Source organism: Battus philenor, unplaced genomic scaffold, assembly GCF_028537555.1.
Source record: "Battus philenor isolate CCGP_79_NKW_IND1 unplaced genomic scaffold, ilBatPhil1.0.hap1 SCAF_22, whole genome shotgun sequence".
In the NCBI taxonomy this organism is placed as follows: Eukaryota; Metazoa; Arthropoda; class Insecta; order Lepidoptera; family Papilionidae; genus Battus; species Battus philenor.
In genome coordinates this window covers 7,018,646-7,037,459 of record NW_027181685.1, presented here as the reverse complement: position 1 = coordinate 7,037,459, position 18,814 = coordinate 7,018,646, and the positions used below count along the sequence as shown (strand labels likewise).

General features: G+C 32.4%; 1 protein-coding gene across 1 annotated transcript; it reads left to right on the top strand.

Moving 5' to 3' along the window:
* Nucleotides 1–333: 333 nt before the first annotated feature.
* Top3beta (topoisomerase 3-beta) lies at nucleotides 334–16,402 on the top strand. Its single transcript, XM_068766858.1, has 15 exons — nucleotides 334–504; nucleotides 585–874; nucleotides 3,100–3,319; nucleotides 3,974–4,220; nucleotides 4,616–4,733; nucleotides 5,479–5,561; nucleotides 6,368–6,504; nucleotides 7,646–7,833; nucleotides 8,669–8,785; nucleotides 9,221–9,376; nucleotides 10,172–10,426; nucleotides 11,799–11,986; nucleotides 12,582–12,734; nucleotides 13,422–13,602; nucleotides 15,050–16,402. Exons 1-15 carry the CDS (start codon nucleotides 414–416, stop codon nucleotides 15,182–15,184), a joined length of 2,559 nt encoding a protein of 852 aa, XP_068622959.1. The 5' UTR covers nucleotides 334–413; the 3' UTR covers nucleotides 15,185–16,402.
* The last annotated feature ends 2,412 nt before the right edge of the window (nucleotides 16,403–18,814 follow it).

Below are 18,814 nucleotides of genomic sequence, written 5' to 3'. Positions count from 1 at the left end.
TGTGCTCCAGTTGAAGAACTTTTAAAAACCTTAAATAACTGTAGAATAGTTGGTTTTTTCGTCCTTTCTCATAATGGCATAAACAAAATAAGGATATTAGAAATATATTATAAAATTAGTAATACTCAATGGTAGAACAAATTTCTTAACAGTAGTTACTTGGCATTTAAATTAAATATTAGCAAGTGACGTGAATTTAAATATGATACGGACGGACACGTAGTTTACCAAGAACAAAAAAAGGTTTTACCTTAGTAATTTCAAGAAGTAGTTAATATTTGGTAATAGCTGGCAAGAATGTTTTGTCAAATCAAGTACAAATGTCAAATATAAAACTGTCAATATAAAATGTTTTCCTAGTGCGGTGAAGTTGATTAATATTAATTTTGTTTATTTATTATTTATCTTCAAAAATGAAGACTGCTTTGATGGTGGCTGAAAAGCCATCGTTAGCACAAAACCTTGCAAATATATTAAGTAATGGGAAATGTAGTACTAATAAGGGTTAGAATTGCTCCGATTTTAGTATAAATTATTCAATTACTTTAACGATTGTGATTAATATGTTTCTATTTTTTTTTTAGGTTCTAATGGGGCCTGTTCTGTTCATGAATGGAATGGCTCGTTTAAAAATGAACCTGTTCGCTTTAAGATGACTTCTGTGTGTGGGCACGTCATGAGTCTAGATTTTACTGGAAAGTATAATAATTGGGATAAAGTAGATCCAGTAGAACTATTTTCATGCCCTACTGAAAAAAAGGAAGCCATGCCTCGTTTAAAAATGCCGGCATTTTTAGCTCAAGAATCCAGAGGATGTGATTACCTTATATTATGGTTAGATTGTGATAAAGAGGGAGAAAATATTTGTTTTGAGGTAAGTTATAATTAATAAATTATTATTATTTTAACTATATTTCATAATATACATCTATTATGACAACAAATAAACTTTAACATTTGGAACATTGCAGTTGTCTACATTAACCTCTACCTATGGAGTTATTGAGGGCTTTAAATTATAGTCAACAATCAGACAATTGTGTAAAATAAATAAAGCATATTTTTGTACAGAAATGTCTTATTTAGTGACTGACTTTCATGTCTAGTGGTTTTATAAAATCCATTTAAATATAAAGTTGATTAAATTAATCGAATATAATGTCTTACATTGACAAAGATCACAATTGTGAAAACAGTGTATTTGGGGGTACTTATAAAATATTTATTTGATTTAGTGTGTGTAAGATTAGGTAGTAAACATAAATATCTAAAATAGAGATATGATTGTAAAATCTTTGTGATTTATCTTACGCTTAGTTGGAATCAAGCAGAGAAGAAACTATCAATAGTATCATTATTCTGTTGAATTTTTTGATGCAGATACTATGTGCCAGTGATCAAAAACATTTTTGGACTCCTCATATTTGACTGAAGATATTGAAATAGAAACACCCTCTAAGTCTAGCATGTTTTATTATTGTATTTTTATCAGATTGAGATATAGCAATATAATTTGTTGACGTATGCAAGATACCTTAACACTTTGCCGTCCATACTTTTCATAAAAATTTATTCGCTTGGGGCCGGCAGTGCTAATTCGGATTACTTAGTTTGTCCCCGGCCGTTATGAATTGTAAAGTTTTAATAAACTCATCGCTAGTTCTCATGCTTTCCCAACCTTGTTCCCTTACTTTCATGAAATTTCGAAGATATACATACATAAATAAAAACAAAATTTGTTTGTTTTATATATTCGTTTATTTCCATTCTCTTTGGAATTCAGTATTTTTCTTTCATATGGTATGAAGCAAAAGTCTCCAAGATGCAATGCAACTCCACAAGACTTGCACATTAAATTTGTTATCCTTCTTTTCTGTCAATCGAATTATGATGAGGCGTATGCAATGTTGTGGTAACCTCCAAGTTTTCCTCTCGAGCCAGTACATAGTTTTTTAACCACGAATCAGAAACTTTCAATAAAAAATTGAGAAATCAGAGACTCTTCTGTTCAGTATTGAAATATTGACATGTACGACATGCTGCGCGCGCGATAATCGGCCGCTTTTTTGCGCACGACACCACAGTCATACTTTCTTTAGTGCATTTGGCACTTCCTGTTAGAGGTGATATTAAGATTGCAATTGATGGAACCGATTTATATATTAATTGCAATACTGTATGCCTGTGCACTACAGGTTCCATACAATTCAGGTTCCTTAGATTTAAATTGTACATAAAACTGTGAGGACCACTTTTATAACTCCAATTACTGAGCGCAAATTGATCCAATCTTAAAGTTGCAACTGGCAATTGACAAATTTTGATTAGCATCAGTGATACATAATAATTTTATTAATAAACATGTTACACTGTGAAAACATCCAGCATATCTACTTTGTAATCCCGAAACGAAAACAAATGTAAAAAAGCCTAAAGTCAAACAAAAAACAAACTTGCTAAATAAGTAAAAAAAACTCTTGCTTTTGTGATACTTATAAAAAAGCCCTTTGTGAAAAAAGTTTTAAATAAAGAGAAAAATAAGTACAATAATTTGGAATAAATGTACATATGTTATGAACTTTTAATTTGAATTGCAGTTTACATTTTTTTTAATGGAATAAAACATCAAAATTTTGTTTTACTATTTTCTTAGTACTGTATCGTTTTTTTCTCATTTTTCCAATAGGCATGTGCATATTAACTTTTTTTTTTAAATATCTCTTTGTTGTTGTTTCCTTTGTAAATATGTAGATTTCTTTGGTATTTGACTACAATTATATGTTTATGATTGTATTTTTTTTCTGTACGTACAATAACTTCAGACCCATTTTTTTCTTGAATGCTGTCTGAAAAATGGTTATTTTAGCAATGTCCTAAAATAATTCTTTATGGAATAAAGGTTTTTTTTACTGTGTATGGGTTTGATTATTGGCAATCATATACTTTCTGTAGAAATATAACATTGCTTACAGCATACAAGTGGCGAAAGAATAAATTGTTATCAAATCACATATTTGTATACAGACCATTCATTTAAAAGGTTATTTCACAAAGGTTAATCTAAATTAAAATATATAATAATAATATAACATATTTCAGGTGATGAGCTGTGTTCAACCGTACATGAAGAATGATGTATGCTCCCCATTGGTAACATACCGTGCGCGTTTCTCTGCTATTACGGATAAAGACATTAAAGCTGCAATGTTGAATCTAGTAAGACCAAACGAAAATGAGTCTCGGAGTGTAGATGCACGCCAAGAGCTTGATTTGCGTATTGGATGTGCTTTTACTCGTTTCCAGACAAAATATTTTCAAGGTATTCTAACAATTTAATTTATGTAGCATTTATATTTATATATCTATATGTATATATTTGATTTTTGCCTATGTACTGACTCATCACCATATCTCTGGAACCATAAAGCTTAGAGACTTGATATTTAGTAGGAATATTCTTTTCGCCGAGTAAAGGTCAGGTAAAATCGGATTTTACGAGATCCTACCTGCAAAGTGGGTTGAGGTAACATTTGCTTAAAAAAAAACATTTTTTTCATATGGCTACGTTTTGCCGCGTTTCTATTTAACTGACTACGGAAGTGTAAATATGTTATTGTGGCACTGCTGTGTGGCAATTATATGAAAACATCATTATAGTTTTAGTCTGACATAATACATATATGTATATTTCATGTCAGACTTCCGACTATAACATACATACTAAATTTATCCAATTCAGTATCTTCTGTATCTTCAATTAGTAACATATAAAAAAATGCATGGAGAATTCTTCTATATTGCTATAAATGTAACAGAGCTGTTTCTACTGATTAACTTGAGACTTCATTAATTAAGACAATTAAGCAAACTTTAAATTTGACTAAGTGGGATTATCACTATGAGTGAATGTATCTAGTTATTGATGTAAGTTCAATATGTATTTTAATAATTATTCCATTGTAATTGTTTACAGGAAGGTATGGTGATTTAGATGCATCATTGATTTCATATGGTCCATGTCAAACTCCGACCCTGGGATTTTGTGTACAACGGCACGATGAGATTCAAACATTTAAACCAGAGACATACTGGGTACTTCGCGTCACAGCTAGTACTTCCGAAGGTCGCGAGCTGCCTTTGGAATGGAAGAGAGTAAGATGTTTTGAGAAGGACATAGCTAATATGTTTCTTCATGGTATCAAAGAAATAAAAGAAGCAATGTAAGTAAATCATAAACTTTTTTATATCAGACTTACATGGTCTCTTATATCAGCCTTCCCTTGCTTAGGATTCCTCTACAAGATCGAATTAGGAATAGCGCAGTCAGTAAACAAATTAAGTAATAGTCATGACTCAGCAGATTAAAAGGGTGAAGTGGCAGTTCTGCACGCTGGAACTTGGTTCTGAAAACCATGGACCGAAAAAGGCAACATAGGACTTACATCCATGAATTGACAGATCCTGTTAAGGTCGTTGAAAGACACTGGATGAAGGCAGTTTCCAACTGGTCCTAAAGGACCCTACTTCCACCAGTGAATTTTCCTAAGACTGAAATGATGATGATATGAAGATTGGGTTTCTATATGAACATATATTATATTTTCCTTTTTTTCAGTGTAATAAATGTTCAAGCGAAGGAGAAAGTGAAATCTAGGCCGGTTGCATTGAATACAGTTGAACTTATGAGAGTGGCAAGTGCTGGTTTGGGGATGGGACCCCATCATGCCATGCAGGTAAGTTATATAGATATATGTGGCTTTATTATATCGAAATTAATTCTACATTTATTTTACAAAATAGAACTGTGCAGGCTATTTATACCTTAAAAGCTAGTGATTCCCTGAGTGATGTTTAAAAAAAACTGGTATTCTGAAGGTTGCTTTCTGTTACATATTTAATAAAATATAGTTTGTCCTAAAATTTAAATAATTATGTTAAAAATAAAACATAAAACAGACAGATGATAAATACAAGAAATAAAAATAAATTTGATGAACCTCTAAATTTCATGTTGAAAAAGTTAATAAATCCTTTATTTAACATAAAAAGTATACTAAATAAAACCTTTATAACATTCAACAGTTCTTGATAGATTGAAGTTCTACAACTTATTTATTTTTAGTTTAGAATCTAAAATTTAAAGTATATTATTAAAAAAATCTTATTATAGAGTTTTTAGTTGATTGAAATGAGTGGAACTTTGTTGACTAATTTACATGGTTAAAATTATAAAGTATATATTAGAATTTGTTATATTTCATTCAAAATAAGCAACTGCTGAGTTTCTGGCTGCTCTTCTCAACAGACCAGCATTCGGAGCCTGTGATAGCTTACAACTTATAATATTAAAATAATTATCAATCACAAAGTGTGTATAAATGTCTGTTCAAATGAAGATATTTTAAACTTGAATTTCAATTTGATAAATTTTAATTGAGTTAATGAATTTTTTCATTTTACTCTTGTTTATTTTTACAGATAGCAGAGCGCCTGTATACACAGGGTTATATTTCTTATCCGCGTACCGAGACTACAAGTTACCCTGAAAACTTTGATTTAATGTAAGTAATGACAATACACGCCTAGTTTCCGAAAGGCCTATCATAGTTATTCTAATTTGATAGACTTTAGTTAAATTAATCTTCACTATAATGGAACTTTATTTGAGTTTTTATTGTGATCACTTTAATTGCGTACATTATTAAATACAATTATAAAATCAATCGTTTAATGTTATTCTGGTTGTCAGAATGTTTGAATTTAATATTAATTTTGATTTTCGTCTGATTACCGCCTCACGGTCTATTAAAAGATCAATTAATATTTACTTGTTTTTCCTTGATCCAGAATTGTTTAAAGTTTGATTGGCGAATCTGTGAATTTGATCAATTACAAATTGAATGACTTTCAGTGAGTGTCTATTGGCTAACATGAATGAATGAATGAATGAATTGGTTGAATGTGCATTTCTTTAAAATAATATTTCCTATTTTAATAGGAAGTTCCTTTGTTGCTATTTTAAAATTTTTATTCAAATTTTATATGATTATATTTCTACTTTGACTCTCTCTTATAACTAGTTTACTTAATATTATTTTTAAGCTGTGTGTTTTTTTTTAATTCTCGATACTGCTATGACTGTGAAATTGTTTTTACGATACATAGCTGTACAACACACAGAGATGAAAACATTTGTTCAAAACGTGTATAATCAGAGTTTAAACAATGATTAACAAATTTTTTTCACGAATCTTTTGAATCTCCATGACATATTACCAAGAGTATAATAGCTGATCTGATACAGTTTTGATTGACTTTTTAGAATCTGGTTGTAAATGATTAACTTTAAGTTTTATTTATTTTTTAGTGGTGCCCTACGTCAGCAACAGGGGTCAAGTAAGTGGGGTTCGGAAGTTCGCGCCTTGATCGCAAACGGCATCAACAAGCCCAAGAAAGGCCACGACGCCGGAGACCATCCACCGATAACTCCAATGAGACAAGCAAGTTAGTTATTTTTTTTTTGTTATTACTACCGTATTTACTGGCATCCATTCGCAAGCTCATTTGTTCAATGAGCTATAGAAAGGACTCTATTCTGGATATCTTAATCAAGAATAATTTTGCAATACGTGAACTATCGAAGGCGCGAAGTTCAAAGCTATCTGTCAAACGCGCGAGTTTCAATACAAACTATCAAATCTGCAAAGTTTGAATAGCTCAGGTATTATTTGATATTTTTCTGTGTATATTGGTATTATGTGTATGAAATATTTTTTTTTAACATTACATAGTGTGTTATAAGATTAGGGTTACATTATGTCACGAACAATAATGCAAGGTAAGATATCCTCTTTTATTTTAACAAATATTGAGGTCATGAAATCGATTTTTTTAAATGGATAATACGAAAATAACATTCAATTAATTTCATGTCTTTATTCAAATAGGCATATACATACATTTTTTAATCGTCGATTATTTTTACATTATAAGTAATAAGCTGCCACCGGTTCGGAATACCTTTTTGCTGAGACGAGCCGGTCAGAAACTCAATAGTTGCTGTTTTTAAATAAAATTTTAAATTTTTAATATGGACATTATAATATCAACCATGTGAATGAGTCAACAAACCGAGTTTCACGCATTTACCAAGAAATCTTGAATTCTATAATAAGATTTATTAAATAATTTGCTTTTTATTTTAGACCAAGGATTTATTTACTGTTTAATTCTATTTCTTGTATTTATCATGAGTATGTCACTATTTTTTATATATGATTTTAAATTTTGAGAAGCTACTGTTAGAATACGAATTTATTTAAAAATATCTCTTGGTTTAATATCTAGGTTATAGAAACAAATAGAATTCAGTCTGTGAGCGATTGTAGATGCACTATTTATTTGTTACAAATTTAATAAAAATAATTGTTATTTATCATATAAGTATTACAAATTAAAAGCATTTTAATAAATATATCGCAAATTTTACAAATAGTACTCTGCAAGAAGCATAAACTATTTTTTATAAATTATGCTTTTGCTTAAGAATGTGAGGGATGCAGACAATCTTAAATAAGCTAAAAATATTCATTTCTAAAATATAATTTTTCATTTAATGCACGAAATATTGGTTTGAATGTTACAGCTGAATCAGAATTAGAGGGCGACATGTGGCGTATTTACGATTACGTAACCCGACACTTCATCGCAACATTGTCACGAGACTGCCGTTACCTTTGTACTACCATCACCTTTGAAATCGGCACTGAAACATTTTCATACTCTGGCAACACCCTCGTAGATGCCGGGTACACCGAGATCATGCACTGGCAAGTTAGTATCCCTATATGTACGTACAGGGTTATTCGTTACAGGTGTACAAGCTTACAAGTGGTTAATGTATTGCACAGTTGCAGTCATTTCAGAAATAATAAATAACGTAATGATATTGTAAAAAAAAAAACTTTGAAATTAATATATTAATTTTGGTTACTATCTGTCTCTGTAGACTTTATACCGTCAAAATGTATTGGCATATAGCATTCCAATGAAAAAATAACGTAACATATTTCGGACTGATCACCTCATACCGGGGTGATTAGAAAAAAAGTATCAAGCTTGAAAGCTTTTTGCTGAAATGATTTATACATTAACACTTTTCAATTTAACGCTTATAATAAACTCTGTATAATTTTAGGTTTTAAGAATATAAAATTTGAGGCTATATAAATATTATATAAAATATTAAAAACCAGTATCTAAATTTTTTTAGTACAAAACGTGTTGCGCAAGCATTTCCTTTATTTCCTGACCTTGTAAATAATAGTGTATATTCTTTTTAAATGTAATATTCAAGATCAATTTCTAAGTAGATCTGATACAACAATGTACAACACAACTATATAGAATTCATATAAAACATGAACGTTCTAATAGTAGTGTGAATATTCTTGTAGTGTGATCTATAGATCAATCAATCTCTAAAAAATGTGACAATCAAACCGCTGATAGTAGTATTTATCAAATTATCCTTGATTTAGTAGGTTTAAAAATGGCGTAATAGTCTTTCCAAATGTCTATTAAATTTGCATTTTGTTTTTTTTTAATCATTTATGTCATGTGTATAATGCAACCATCAACTAATGATAACTACTTGCACTTTTTTTAGGCTTTCGGCAAGGATGAATTCGTTCCTGTTCTCAACGTGGACGACGTGCTAAAGGCCCATGACCATAGACTAGTCGAATGTCAGACTTCACCTCCTGATTATCTTACTGAATCCGAAGTAAGTGTCAGCATTTTCGTAATTTTATGATGAATGTTTTTAGTGTATAATGATAGTGACGTGGATGGCCAACCTACGGCTCCTAAGCCACGCACTGCTCTTTAAAATTAGTTCTATTAGAAATCTATAAGGGAATTCTATGTGCAGACGTCTTACGGCCGAATTGATGATGGTAGTGATTGTTGGCTAGTGTGTGGTCTGTATAAACTTATTAAATAAATGAAAATGATGGAGGTAATTTGATTATAATTTTACAAAACAGAAAAATAATACGTAACGATAGACTTACAGAACTAACAAACAAACCTCGCGACACAAACTGTCAATATACCAAGTATAAAATAAAAATAAAAAGAGGTTGTAAACGACCCAGTCAGTCGCCAACAGTGATGATAGTGATGATTTTCGTATAACTTTTATATTATCATTTACTAGGTGATCACACTAATGGAGAAGCATGGTATTGGAACTGATGCATCAATTCCGGTGCATATAAACAACATATGTCAGAGAAATTACGTAGCAGTGGGCAGTGGGCGGCGACTTGTGCCCACCAATCTCGGAATTGTGCTCGTTCACGGATATCAAAAGGTTTTTTATCTTTGATTTTTATTATTAATGCTTTTCGTTTCACACTTCGTTTTTAGTCTGAATTAAGTTTTTACTAGAATGTCATGGATAGATAAGATTATTGGAACTTATGGTAAGTACATTCGTATATTTATAAAAAGGCATTTCGTAAATTTGTAACTGACTAAGCTGGTTGGTCATATACAATTTGTTAGCCACTTTGGGTTAAAGAGAATAAATTGTATATATTTTATATTGAAAGTTGGCAGGTAATTTTTTTAATTTTTTAATTTCACTAAAATTTGAAATATCTCAGTCGGTTATTCCGTGCTTTTTAGTTCTATATTTATACACCTTTCAACTTTTCGGCAGAGGAATCTTAGTCACTTTGTATTGCTCCGTGTAGGTTGGGTAAATTGGTTGGTTAATATAAATTTGACATTTTTTTTGTGTCAATCTGTCTGTATTAAAGCGCAAATATATAAACAATTTCTTTGATTTATAACAAAGTTTAATTTAAAATAAAGGAAATTTTCTATATGATGTAAAGCTATGGTCTTGTTTAGTAACTTTTTCTAAGTAGTATTTTGATTCTTTTGTATGTCTCATTTTCACAAGATAAACAATAAGTAACATGTAAAAGTCGCTAACAAAAGGTAGTGCTTTAGTGTTTTAGCGCATTGTTTCGATGAGTGTATCTCGAAAGTGTGAAAAATTTACCAAAAAAAAAAAATATTTTTCATAAAATTGTAAGACATTCTTACTTCAAATCAACTTTGCTCGCATGGCTCGCATAAACAATCAATAATTTTTCAGATTGATCCAGAATTAGTTTTACCCACAATGCGGTCTGCAGTAGAAGAGCAGTTAAACCTCATCGCGGTGGGTAGAGCAGACTTCCAAGCTGTCCTGGCTCACACTACGGAGATTTTCCGTAGAAAGTTCCAGTACTTTGTTCGCTCAATAGAAGCTATGGATCAGCTGTTTGAGGTCAACTTCTCTTCCCTTAAAGCTAGTGGGAAAGCGCTGTCCCGATGCGGCAAATGTAGGAGATACATGAGATATATACAGGTACTTATAATTTTAATTATAAAATTTTATAGTTTACGTATCTTCTAGTTTATCTATCATCATAAATATTATATTTATCATCATCATCACCATCATCACGTCAGCCAATAGACTTCTACTGCAAGAAGCCATAGGCGTCCCAAAAATCGCCACAGTGACCCGACTTTGACTATGGCGTCGGTCCACCTAGTGGGAGGCTTACCCACGCCGCGTGTACTGGTTCATACTTCTGAAACCTTCGGCCCCAACAGCCGTCGATATGTTCCTCCCTGTGCTACTTCTGATAGAACACCAGGAGGGAAATGTAAAGGAAACATTACATTTACAGTACATTAAGTTAACGGATTTATAAATAATAAACTATCTGTGCATGGCAGTTAAAATTAAGTAATGGTTGCGATACTCAGGGCCGACTGCCAGAAGCTGCCTCTAATAACAACCGTTAAATAATAGTTATCCGACATCTATTAGGCTAAAATCCTTAGTTTCCAAATTGATCCAGGTAGACCTCCAGGGGTCCATGGAAGATTCAATGGGGGTTCACAATATTCTCCTTATTCAGGGCAACCTGTCAGATGTGTTAAGGGATAAAATACTATTATATTTATATATGGTGTGTGTTCTTGTAAACTATTAATTCGTTATCGGAACTCTGAACGCTTATTTTATTTGATCTTTTCTCTCTCTTCTCTCTTCTTTATATATTTTTGATGAGATTTGACTTGTAGTCGCAGGGGTCTACCGGAACCAGCTAAATTTTGAAAGTGGTCTAAGAGAAAAGTCTGGGAACCACTGGCCTAAGATGAAAGATAAGACAAAATTCATTTCTATAACACTGGAACTTTTAACAAGACTTATTTAATCTATGTTATTCAAATGTTAATTTTTTAGTCTATATTATTTTTGTCTCTTCTCTGCTTCGCAAGTTATTATAGCTGTGAAGATGTGAAGAGGCAGGAAGAAACTTCACAACAACATGTCTTAATAAAGTTCAACAATACAGATTTATGGATATGCATTTTGTCAAATTGAAATAAAATAATCAAGCGATATAATTGTCAAGAATTCTTGCTACTTAAATGTTCGCTTATTGAATAATATGCCTTTTCGTACAATTTACTTTTAACACGCGTTTTGAATTTTCTTTCAAAAATGTTTTACAAAATGTTAAGAGATTTTTTGCATTCGTAATTGGTAGAGCTAGTTTTACTATAGGCTCCTACAACCTAAAGTTGAAAAGTTGGTTTATTATGAAAAAATCTTGAAAATGGTTCGCGATTAGGATGAGAAACTGTCTAAGCTTATTCGCGGAATGTTAAAACTTTTTCTTTTTGTTAACCTATGAATATGATTGTTACGTATAATTGAACAGGCAAAACCGGCAAGACTGCATTGCTCGCACTGCGACGACACTTATGCGTTGCCACAGAACGGTACCGTGCGTATCTACCGTGAGCTCAAGTGCCCACTTGATGACTTCGAGTTACTTTCCTGGTCTTCAGGCCACCGTGGGAAGAGTTTCCCACTTTGCCCGTACTGTTACAACCACCCACCGTTCAGGTTTGTTTTATTTATGAACATATGATACGATCACACTTTGGTCCCTCACTTCATTGTCACTATACAAGAGGGCTTGCTCGCAATTTCTCTACGAGAGGAAATCATAGACGAATAAAAGACACCAACATAGTCCAGCTGACTAGTAAGATGTAGTGACTGTGGACAGGTTATAGCGCGCAGAACAGAAATCCTCTAGGGCTTTATGGCTCTAGAGTGAATACCAAGGATCAGCAAGCGCACCGTAGACGTCCTCCCTCAAGTGGAGAGACAGAATGTAGACCGCTTTCAACCTATCCTATTGGAAATATATGGGGAAATCTAATGCTCAGCAGTGAGCGGCGTACGGCTGAAATGATGATGATGAATGTTGTATGAAACCTTAAATGTACCTTAAATGTATGTTATGTACCTAAATTAATTATATAAATAAATTTGGTAATTTAATCGATATGTGTATGGTCGCGGTGGATGTCTTATGTTTTCTAAAAAAATAATTAATTTTCGTAACAATTACTATTCTATATTTATATTCATTAAATTCTTTTTTGAAAATCTCTCGTATATTGTCTAAGCGTTTCAATGTATAAAAATGCAGGGATATGAAGAAAGGTTTCGGGTGCAATTCGTGTACGCACCCCACTTGTCCGTATGGCGTGAACTCGACGGGCGTCTCGGGCTGCGTGGAGTGTGAAGCCGGAGTGCTAGTGCTTGATCCTTCAGCGCCCAAGTGGAAGCTGGCTTGCAACAGGTAATTAATGCAATATGCTTCGTCTTTTATCTCAAACGTTCTCGAGTAGGTTCCCCACTAGCTGGACCGGCGACATATTAAAGGTTCCAGGACGCAGGCAGTGCATGAAAGGTCATCATGACGATATGCAGTAAGCGTTTTTCGTCTTCACGCCTGCTTTCTTATGGTAAACTGGTTCAAAATGTCTTTCATCACTAGAAATACAACATCGCAAACGTTTATAGTTATACAATTAACGAGAAGCTGTGATTGACTTTTTATAAATATAGGTCGGAATACTGTCATTTCTGACGACGCCAATAGATGGCGTTGAGAGTAGATTAATGTTGGGTAGTGGCATATAAAGGCATTATCTGGATTAATTAACCAATAAAAATCAGCGAAGACAAGGCATTGAAAATATAATCGCAGTGTACATAGTGTTCTCTAAAATTATCTTAACAATTCACTGTCTCCATAACTAAATGTTAAGTATTTTAAAACTGTCCTTGAAGAAGCTTGCGCGCCGGAGGAAATGTTTTTTTTTTCTTTTTATATAATGTTGTTAATAGTTAATTTAAAATGTCGTGTCACCTATAAAGAAATTTATTACAGCATCATTATTTATATGGCGACTTGTATTGTAATTTTAACTTGTGTAGTACTGGTATACCTAAAAAAATTAAACAAATATGTACATGTTTTTAGATGCGACGTTATAATCAACATATTTGAGGACGCAACTCGTGTGTCGGTGTGTGAGCAAGCTTGCAACGCTTGCGGAGCACAGTTAGTATGCGCAGAGTACAAGGCGGAACGCACCCGGTTGCCAGCTGCCCTCACCGAGATGACTGCCTGCCTTTACTGCGAGCCTATCTTCTCGGCGCTGGTACGTGCTACATGTATTCATCATATTCACCTCATCAGTTCGAAAACCAATCGGCTTCTTAGGAATCGAGATCGGCTTGTGTCATCAACCCCCAGACCATTCTAGATAGAAGTTTCAAGTTTGGGGCTCTTGAGTGGAAATGCTAAACGGGTAGTATCGACGATAGTCAGTATACCCCGAGGTCCCTTCGTGTGGGCTCTTGAACCTAGTCATTCCACAGATCGTCTACCTAAACGTTCTAAAAGGTTTGCGACGTCCCAATCCGGTGAAGTTGTAGTATGTAAGCTCAACAGGGAGCTCTCGAGGTATGCTACCTAAAAAAAGTTTTAAGTTAGCTCTTCAGCGCCCTGCTCTTTCGCATAAAAAATCATTTTATCAGTATTATTTCAACTGTAAGGAGTCATTACTAGTTATGAAGTAGTTTATACAATACTTAGGTAAATAAAATATAACAAAAATAGGGAGTTCTCCCGACGGATATTTATTGCTATTACTATTGTGGTTCAAAGATTATGAAAGGTTTTGCAGTTATCATCATCATCATTTCAGTTGTAAGTCGTCCACTACTGGACTTCCCATAAAATTCTTGGGTCTTCTAAAGAATTTTACGAGGTCGTCTGTCCACTGTGTTCCATTGTTCTAACTGTCTGCCACCGATCATGTCTGTTCATATTTTGAGTGGACGTCATCACTCCAGAACCTTAATGCCCCAAGAGCCGTCTGAACTTCATGTGTTATACATATTGTTTTTATAAATGTCTGCTATTTTACACAGTTTTCTGTTCTCTTTATTAATGTATCTAAAGTATATTCGATTAATTTAGAAGAAAGTTGCCCCTCACCACATTACTTACAGCCCCAATATCTTCCCTCATCAACTTTGAAACTACGGCAGCCCTTCGGATTGGTTTAAATACCGCTTATGTATACCGCTGCCGGTTTAATTAGTTACTGCAGGGGGGTTATTGAAAATGTAATTTTGTGGAATAAGTTAGGATTAATCTAGGGTCAGAATAGAAATAAAGTGTAATTAGTTGTATCCAAATGTTGTATATTGTGATAAATGTAATATCTATGATAGAAATAAAAATTAAATCGTTACGAGTAAGAAATTTTGTGATAAATTGTGACAAAAACCTTTTACTGTTTATTATTGAGGAGAGGATGAGAGAATGTAAAATTTCGTGATGTATGATAGAAAATGAATGAATGATAATATGAAGATCGATAAAAGAGAGTGATAATAAAAAGAGATGTGGAATAATTATTAAAGACAAAAAAGTCTTATTCTCAAAAATAGAGTGTATGAGAGGTCCCCAATTACGAAGGCCATAAAAGATATCGGTTGATATTTGTCGCCATCTTGATGAATTTTTAGGGGTGAAGTAATATATTTAGTCATACCTACATGTTTACATTCTTAAAGTGTTTGTTTGGTGATTTTAAGGTGGAGAAACATCGCGCTGTGACGTCACGAACGCCGGCGCCTAGAGGCCGTGGCGGACGCATGCGCGGTGGCACTAAGCACCGCAATAAACAACCCAAGGATAAGATGGCTCAACTCGCGGCCTACTTCGTCTGAGTCAAATTTCATTCATCATAGCCGATAGGTGCCCACTGCGAGGCATATTCTTCCCCCGAAAATCGCCACGATAAACGGTCTTACACTGTTCACATTCAACGATATCCCTCGACTTTCTTTCCAACTAGTGGGGGGTCAACCAAAACTTCATTTAATATAGTAAATGTTTGTCTTTTTAATTCGTGCTAAATGTCACAAGCGTATTTTTTAACTTTGCTGAGAAACTAACTTTAGTTTTAGGATTAACATAAATAGTCATTTACTTATACACAAGTGTTTTATAATGAGAATATTTGTTATGATTTAAAAGCTTTTCAGGATATGAAAAGGTTTGAGATCCCATAGTTCACAACATATGTTGCTTACTCGTAGGTATAACATATAATTTTTTTTGTTAACAGGATTAAGCATAAAGTTTTCGATGTACCACTTTAGGTATATAGGAATTTAAACATTAGGATGTCTTACATACATACATGCCGTAGTGCTAATCTATGGCGTCAAAATAATTTATCTTTATTTACTGAATTTTTTGGAGAAATTTCAATATTTTTTTAAGAAATATTTTATGTAATCTCATTACAAATAAACAAGGAAAGGGTTCAGCCAACTTCAATTATACTTATTTGAATTGCGTTAATAAAATGGCTATATAATAAAAACGCCCTAACTCTGATGAAGTTTTTATTTGTAATTATAACATATATTACAACTCTATTATTGTCTCAGTATGGAAGTGTTCTTCTTCTTCTTTTTGCCGATAAACTGCAAGGTGTAGACTTCCTCCAAAGATCGCCAGGATGAGCAGTCCAGCTACATCCTGCAACCTTAACTATGTTGATGGTTCACATGGTGGAGAGTCTACCCATGCCCTGTCTAGTCTCAGTTCGTGGTCTCCACTCGAGAACCTTTCAGCTCCAACGGCCCCAAGAGCAGTTCTTCGAGCTACGTCGGTGACTATGGTTCTTCTGCGGATCTCCTCATTTCTGAATCGATCTCGCAGTGAAACTTCTAGCATAGCTAGCTAGCTCTCTCGATGGTTATCTGACTTTGATTCTTTTTATAAGGCCCAAAGTAAGCGAACAGATCCATAAGTCATCACCAATAACACACACTGATCAAAAACTCTCGTCTTCAGGCATTGCGGTATATGGAAGAGTTCATATGAGTGGGATATTATATTTATTCTGTTTGTAATGTGTTTAAATAAACTATATCTAAAATTCTATTTATTTTTATTTTAAAACATTTTAGTTTATAATTTAATTTTAGATCACATTACCTAAGTAATTATAAATTTATATCAGAGGTAAGTATTATAATGAAGAATATAGTGCATTTAATCTATTAATAATGTTTCTAGTTAATAATTGTCGTAGTTACATTTATGACAAAAAAATTTAAATATATGAAAAAATAAGCTAAATCAAAGGTAGAGCTCGTCTTCAAACAGTCTCAAAGGTTTTACTTTTTTAGTATTTTAAGGCCCTTAATTTTAATTTTTAACACTAAATTGCACCTGTATTAGATTATATTCTTGGAAGGAAAAGGTTGAGAGGCAAATATAATGCGAGGCTCCGTTTGAAACACAGTGTGCAACTCGAACATTTGGATAATATTGTTAAAAAATTAATTCACATCTACTTTATTGTTCATTCCATTTTAAATTAAAACTAAAATTTAACTGAGTGCCAAAAAATATTTTTTTTATTAGTTTCAAAACTAAAATTACCCCGTTATTAAATACAAAATATTAATATTTTGTTTTTAATTTAGCGTGGTTTTTTTTGCTTTTTTATTTATTTTCACCTTTTATGTATTTACCTCTCTTTTTTGCATCTACATTTGATCACATAAACATCATTTTGGCGCTGAAAGATTAGGCTTTCAGAAAAAATATACATTTTATATATGTAGTCAGAGCCAATTCAAATTTAATATTATGGGTATGATATATTCATGTCCGACAAAAAGAAGATATTGGCAAAAGGTTTGTAGTTTGTTTTTTAATAGATTTTAGCATAAAAGAGTTCTACATTTTTTTGACTATAATACGTATCTAATTTTAAATAAAAAGGGATTTAAATTTTAGGTAAGAGAAAACTGGATCCTTTAAAAATTAGCTCTGTGGTAAGGGTTAAGCTGTAATGGTTATAAATGTAACTTAGTAATGATTTCCATTTTTGGTACTCTTATAATATATTACCTGTATTCGTTTTAAACTAAGCCAAGAATAAAAATCTTTCTTCAGATACAGGAAAGTTTATCATTACGAGAAGCTAACAGTTCAATTACAGATAAATATGCATTTGAAGTGTGAAATTAAAACAAATTAATCATTAAAGGAATCATATCATTTCTAGGCGAATGTTATAGTCGGAATAATATGGTATAGTTTATTTTAAAATCTACTTAAATAGCATCATTCTTATGTGTAATATCTTTAAAGGGGTGATAGTAGTACAGCCCATTCATAGGCAAAAACCTTTTACGACGAACTTCAATTACCCTGTATAAAATGATCGCTCTGAAATATGTTACATTAATTTTTTTTTTATATTGGAATGCTTCAAGCCTTCAACTCTGACAGTATAAAGTCTGCTGGGACAGGTAGTAAACAATGATTAATTTTAATGCACAGTAATTTGGCTTTTAAAAATGCTCTTTTTAACTACATTATTATTTATTATAAAATTTGGTTAAAATCGGTCGAGTCGTTTCGGAGGAGCTCAAGTTCGAACACCGTGACACGAAAATTTTATATATTAGATTTCTAAAACTTAATTTTTGGATAAGGTGTAAGTTATGACGAGGTGTGACAGCAAATGAGCTAACTATACATTCACTCCTTCAAAGCTTTAATACCTATAAACAATCACACTGTATCTAGGGTAAGCACAAATTTTGTAAACATTGTACAAAAAGTGTTTATTACAGGTGGTCGAATATACATAAGTGGTTTATTGTTGGATATTTTTAAATCTAAGACAATATTCTGTTTATAAGCTCCCTCGCCTCTTGCACACTTTCTGGGTATTCCCACAACTCATTCAAATAAAAATAATACAAAAGCGACTACTGCGCGAAGTGGCACCAAGTTAAGTTTAATTATTTGTTCAAATATGTTTTATACATTATTATTAACCGTAAATTTTTTTTTTCATTTAATTACACATATTGGTAACAATAATTTTTTTTGGTCCCTGTTATTCTTCATACAGAGACTTTTAATTTTTTATTAATATATTCACACACTTCTATTTATTTTCATCCCTTCTTTCATATTTTTTATTATCTCTTTCTTCTTCATTATTTCTACAGTTTTCCTAGTCTTTCACTTCCATTCTGTTATCCTTACATCCATCCTCAGCCATTATTTATTACAATTTCGCACCATTTTATTTATTACCCATTTTTATTTTACAAATTAATTAATTAATTTACTATTTTTACTATTTTGGTGCTTTCTTTACGATATAAATTCTTGCAATATCTGAATCATCTATATCGTTTTATTTTTATTTATAGCATTTTTATTTACCTCTTGGCAGTATCCTCTCTCCTCTTCATTTTGCATTATGGCCGCAATGTTATCTTCTTGTATCCTTTTGCCTATCGGGCATTCGGAAT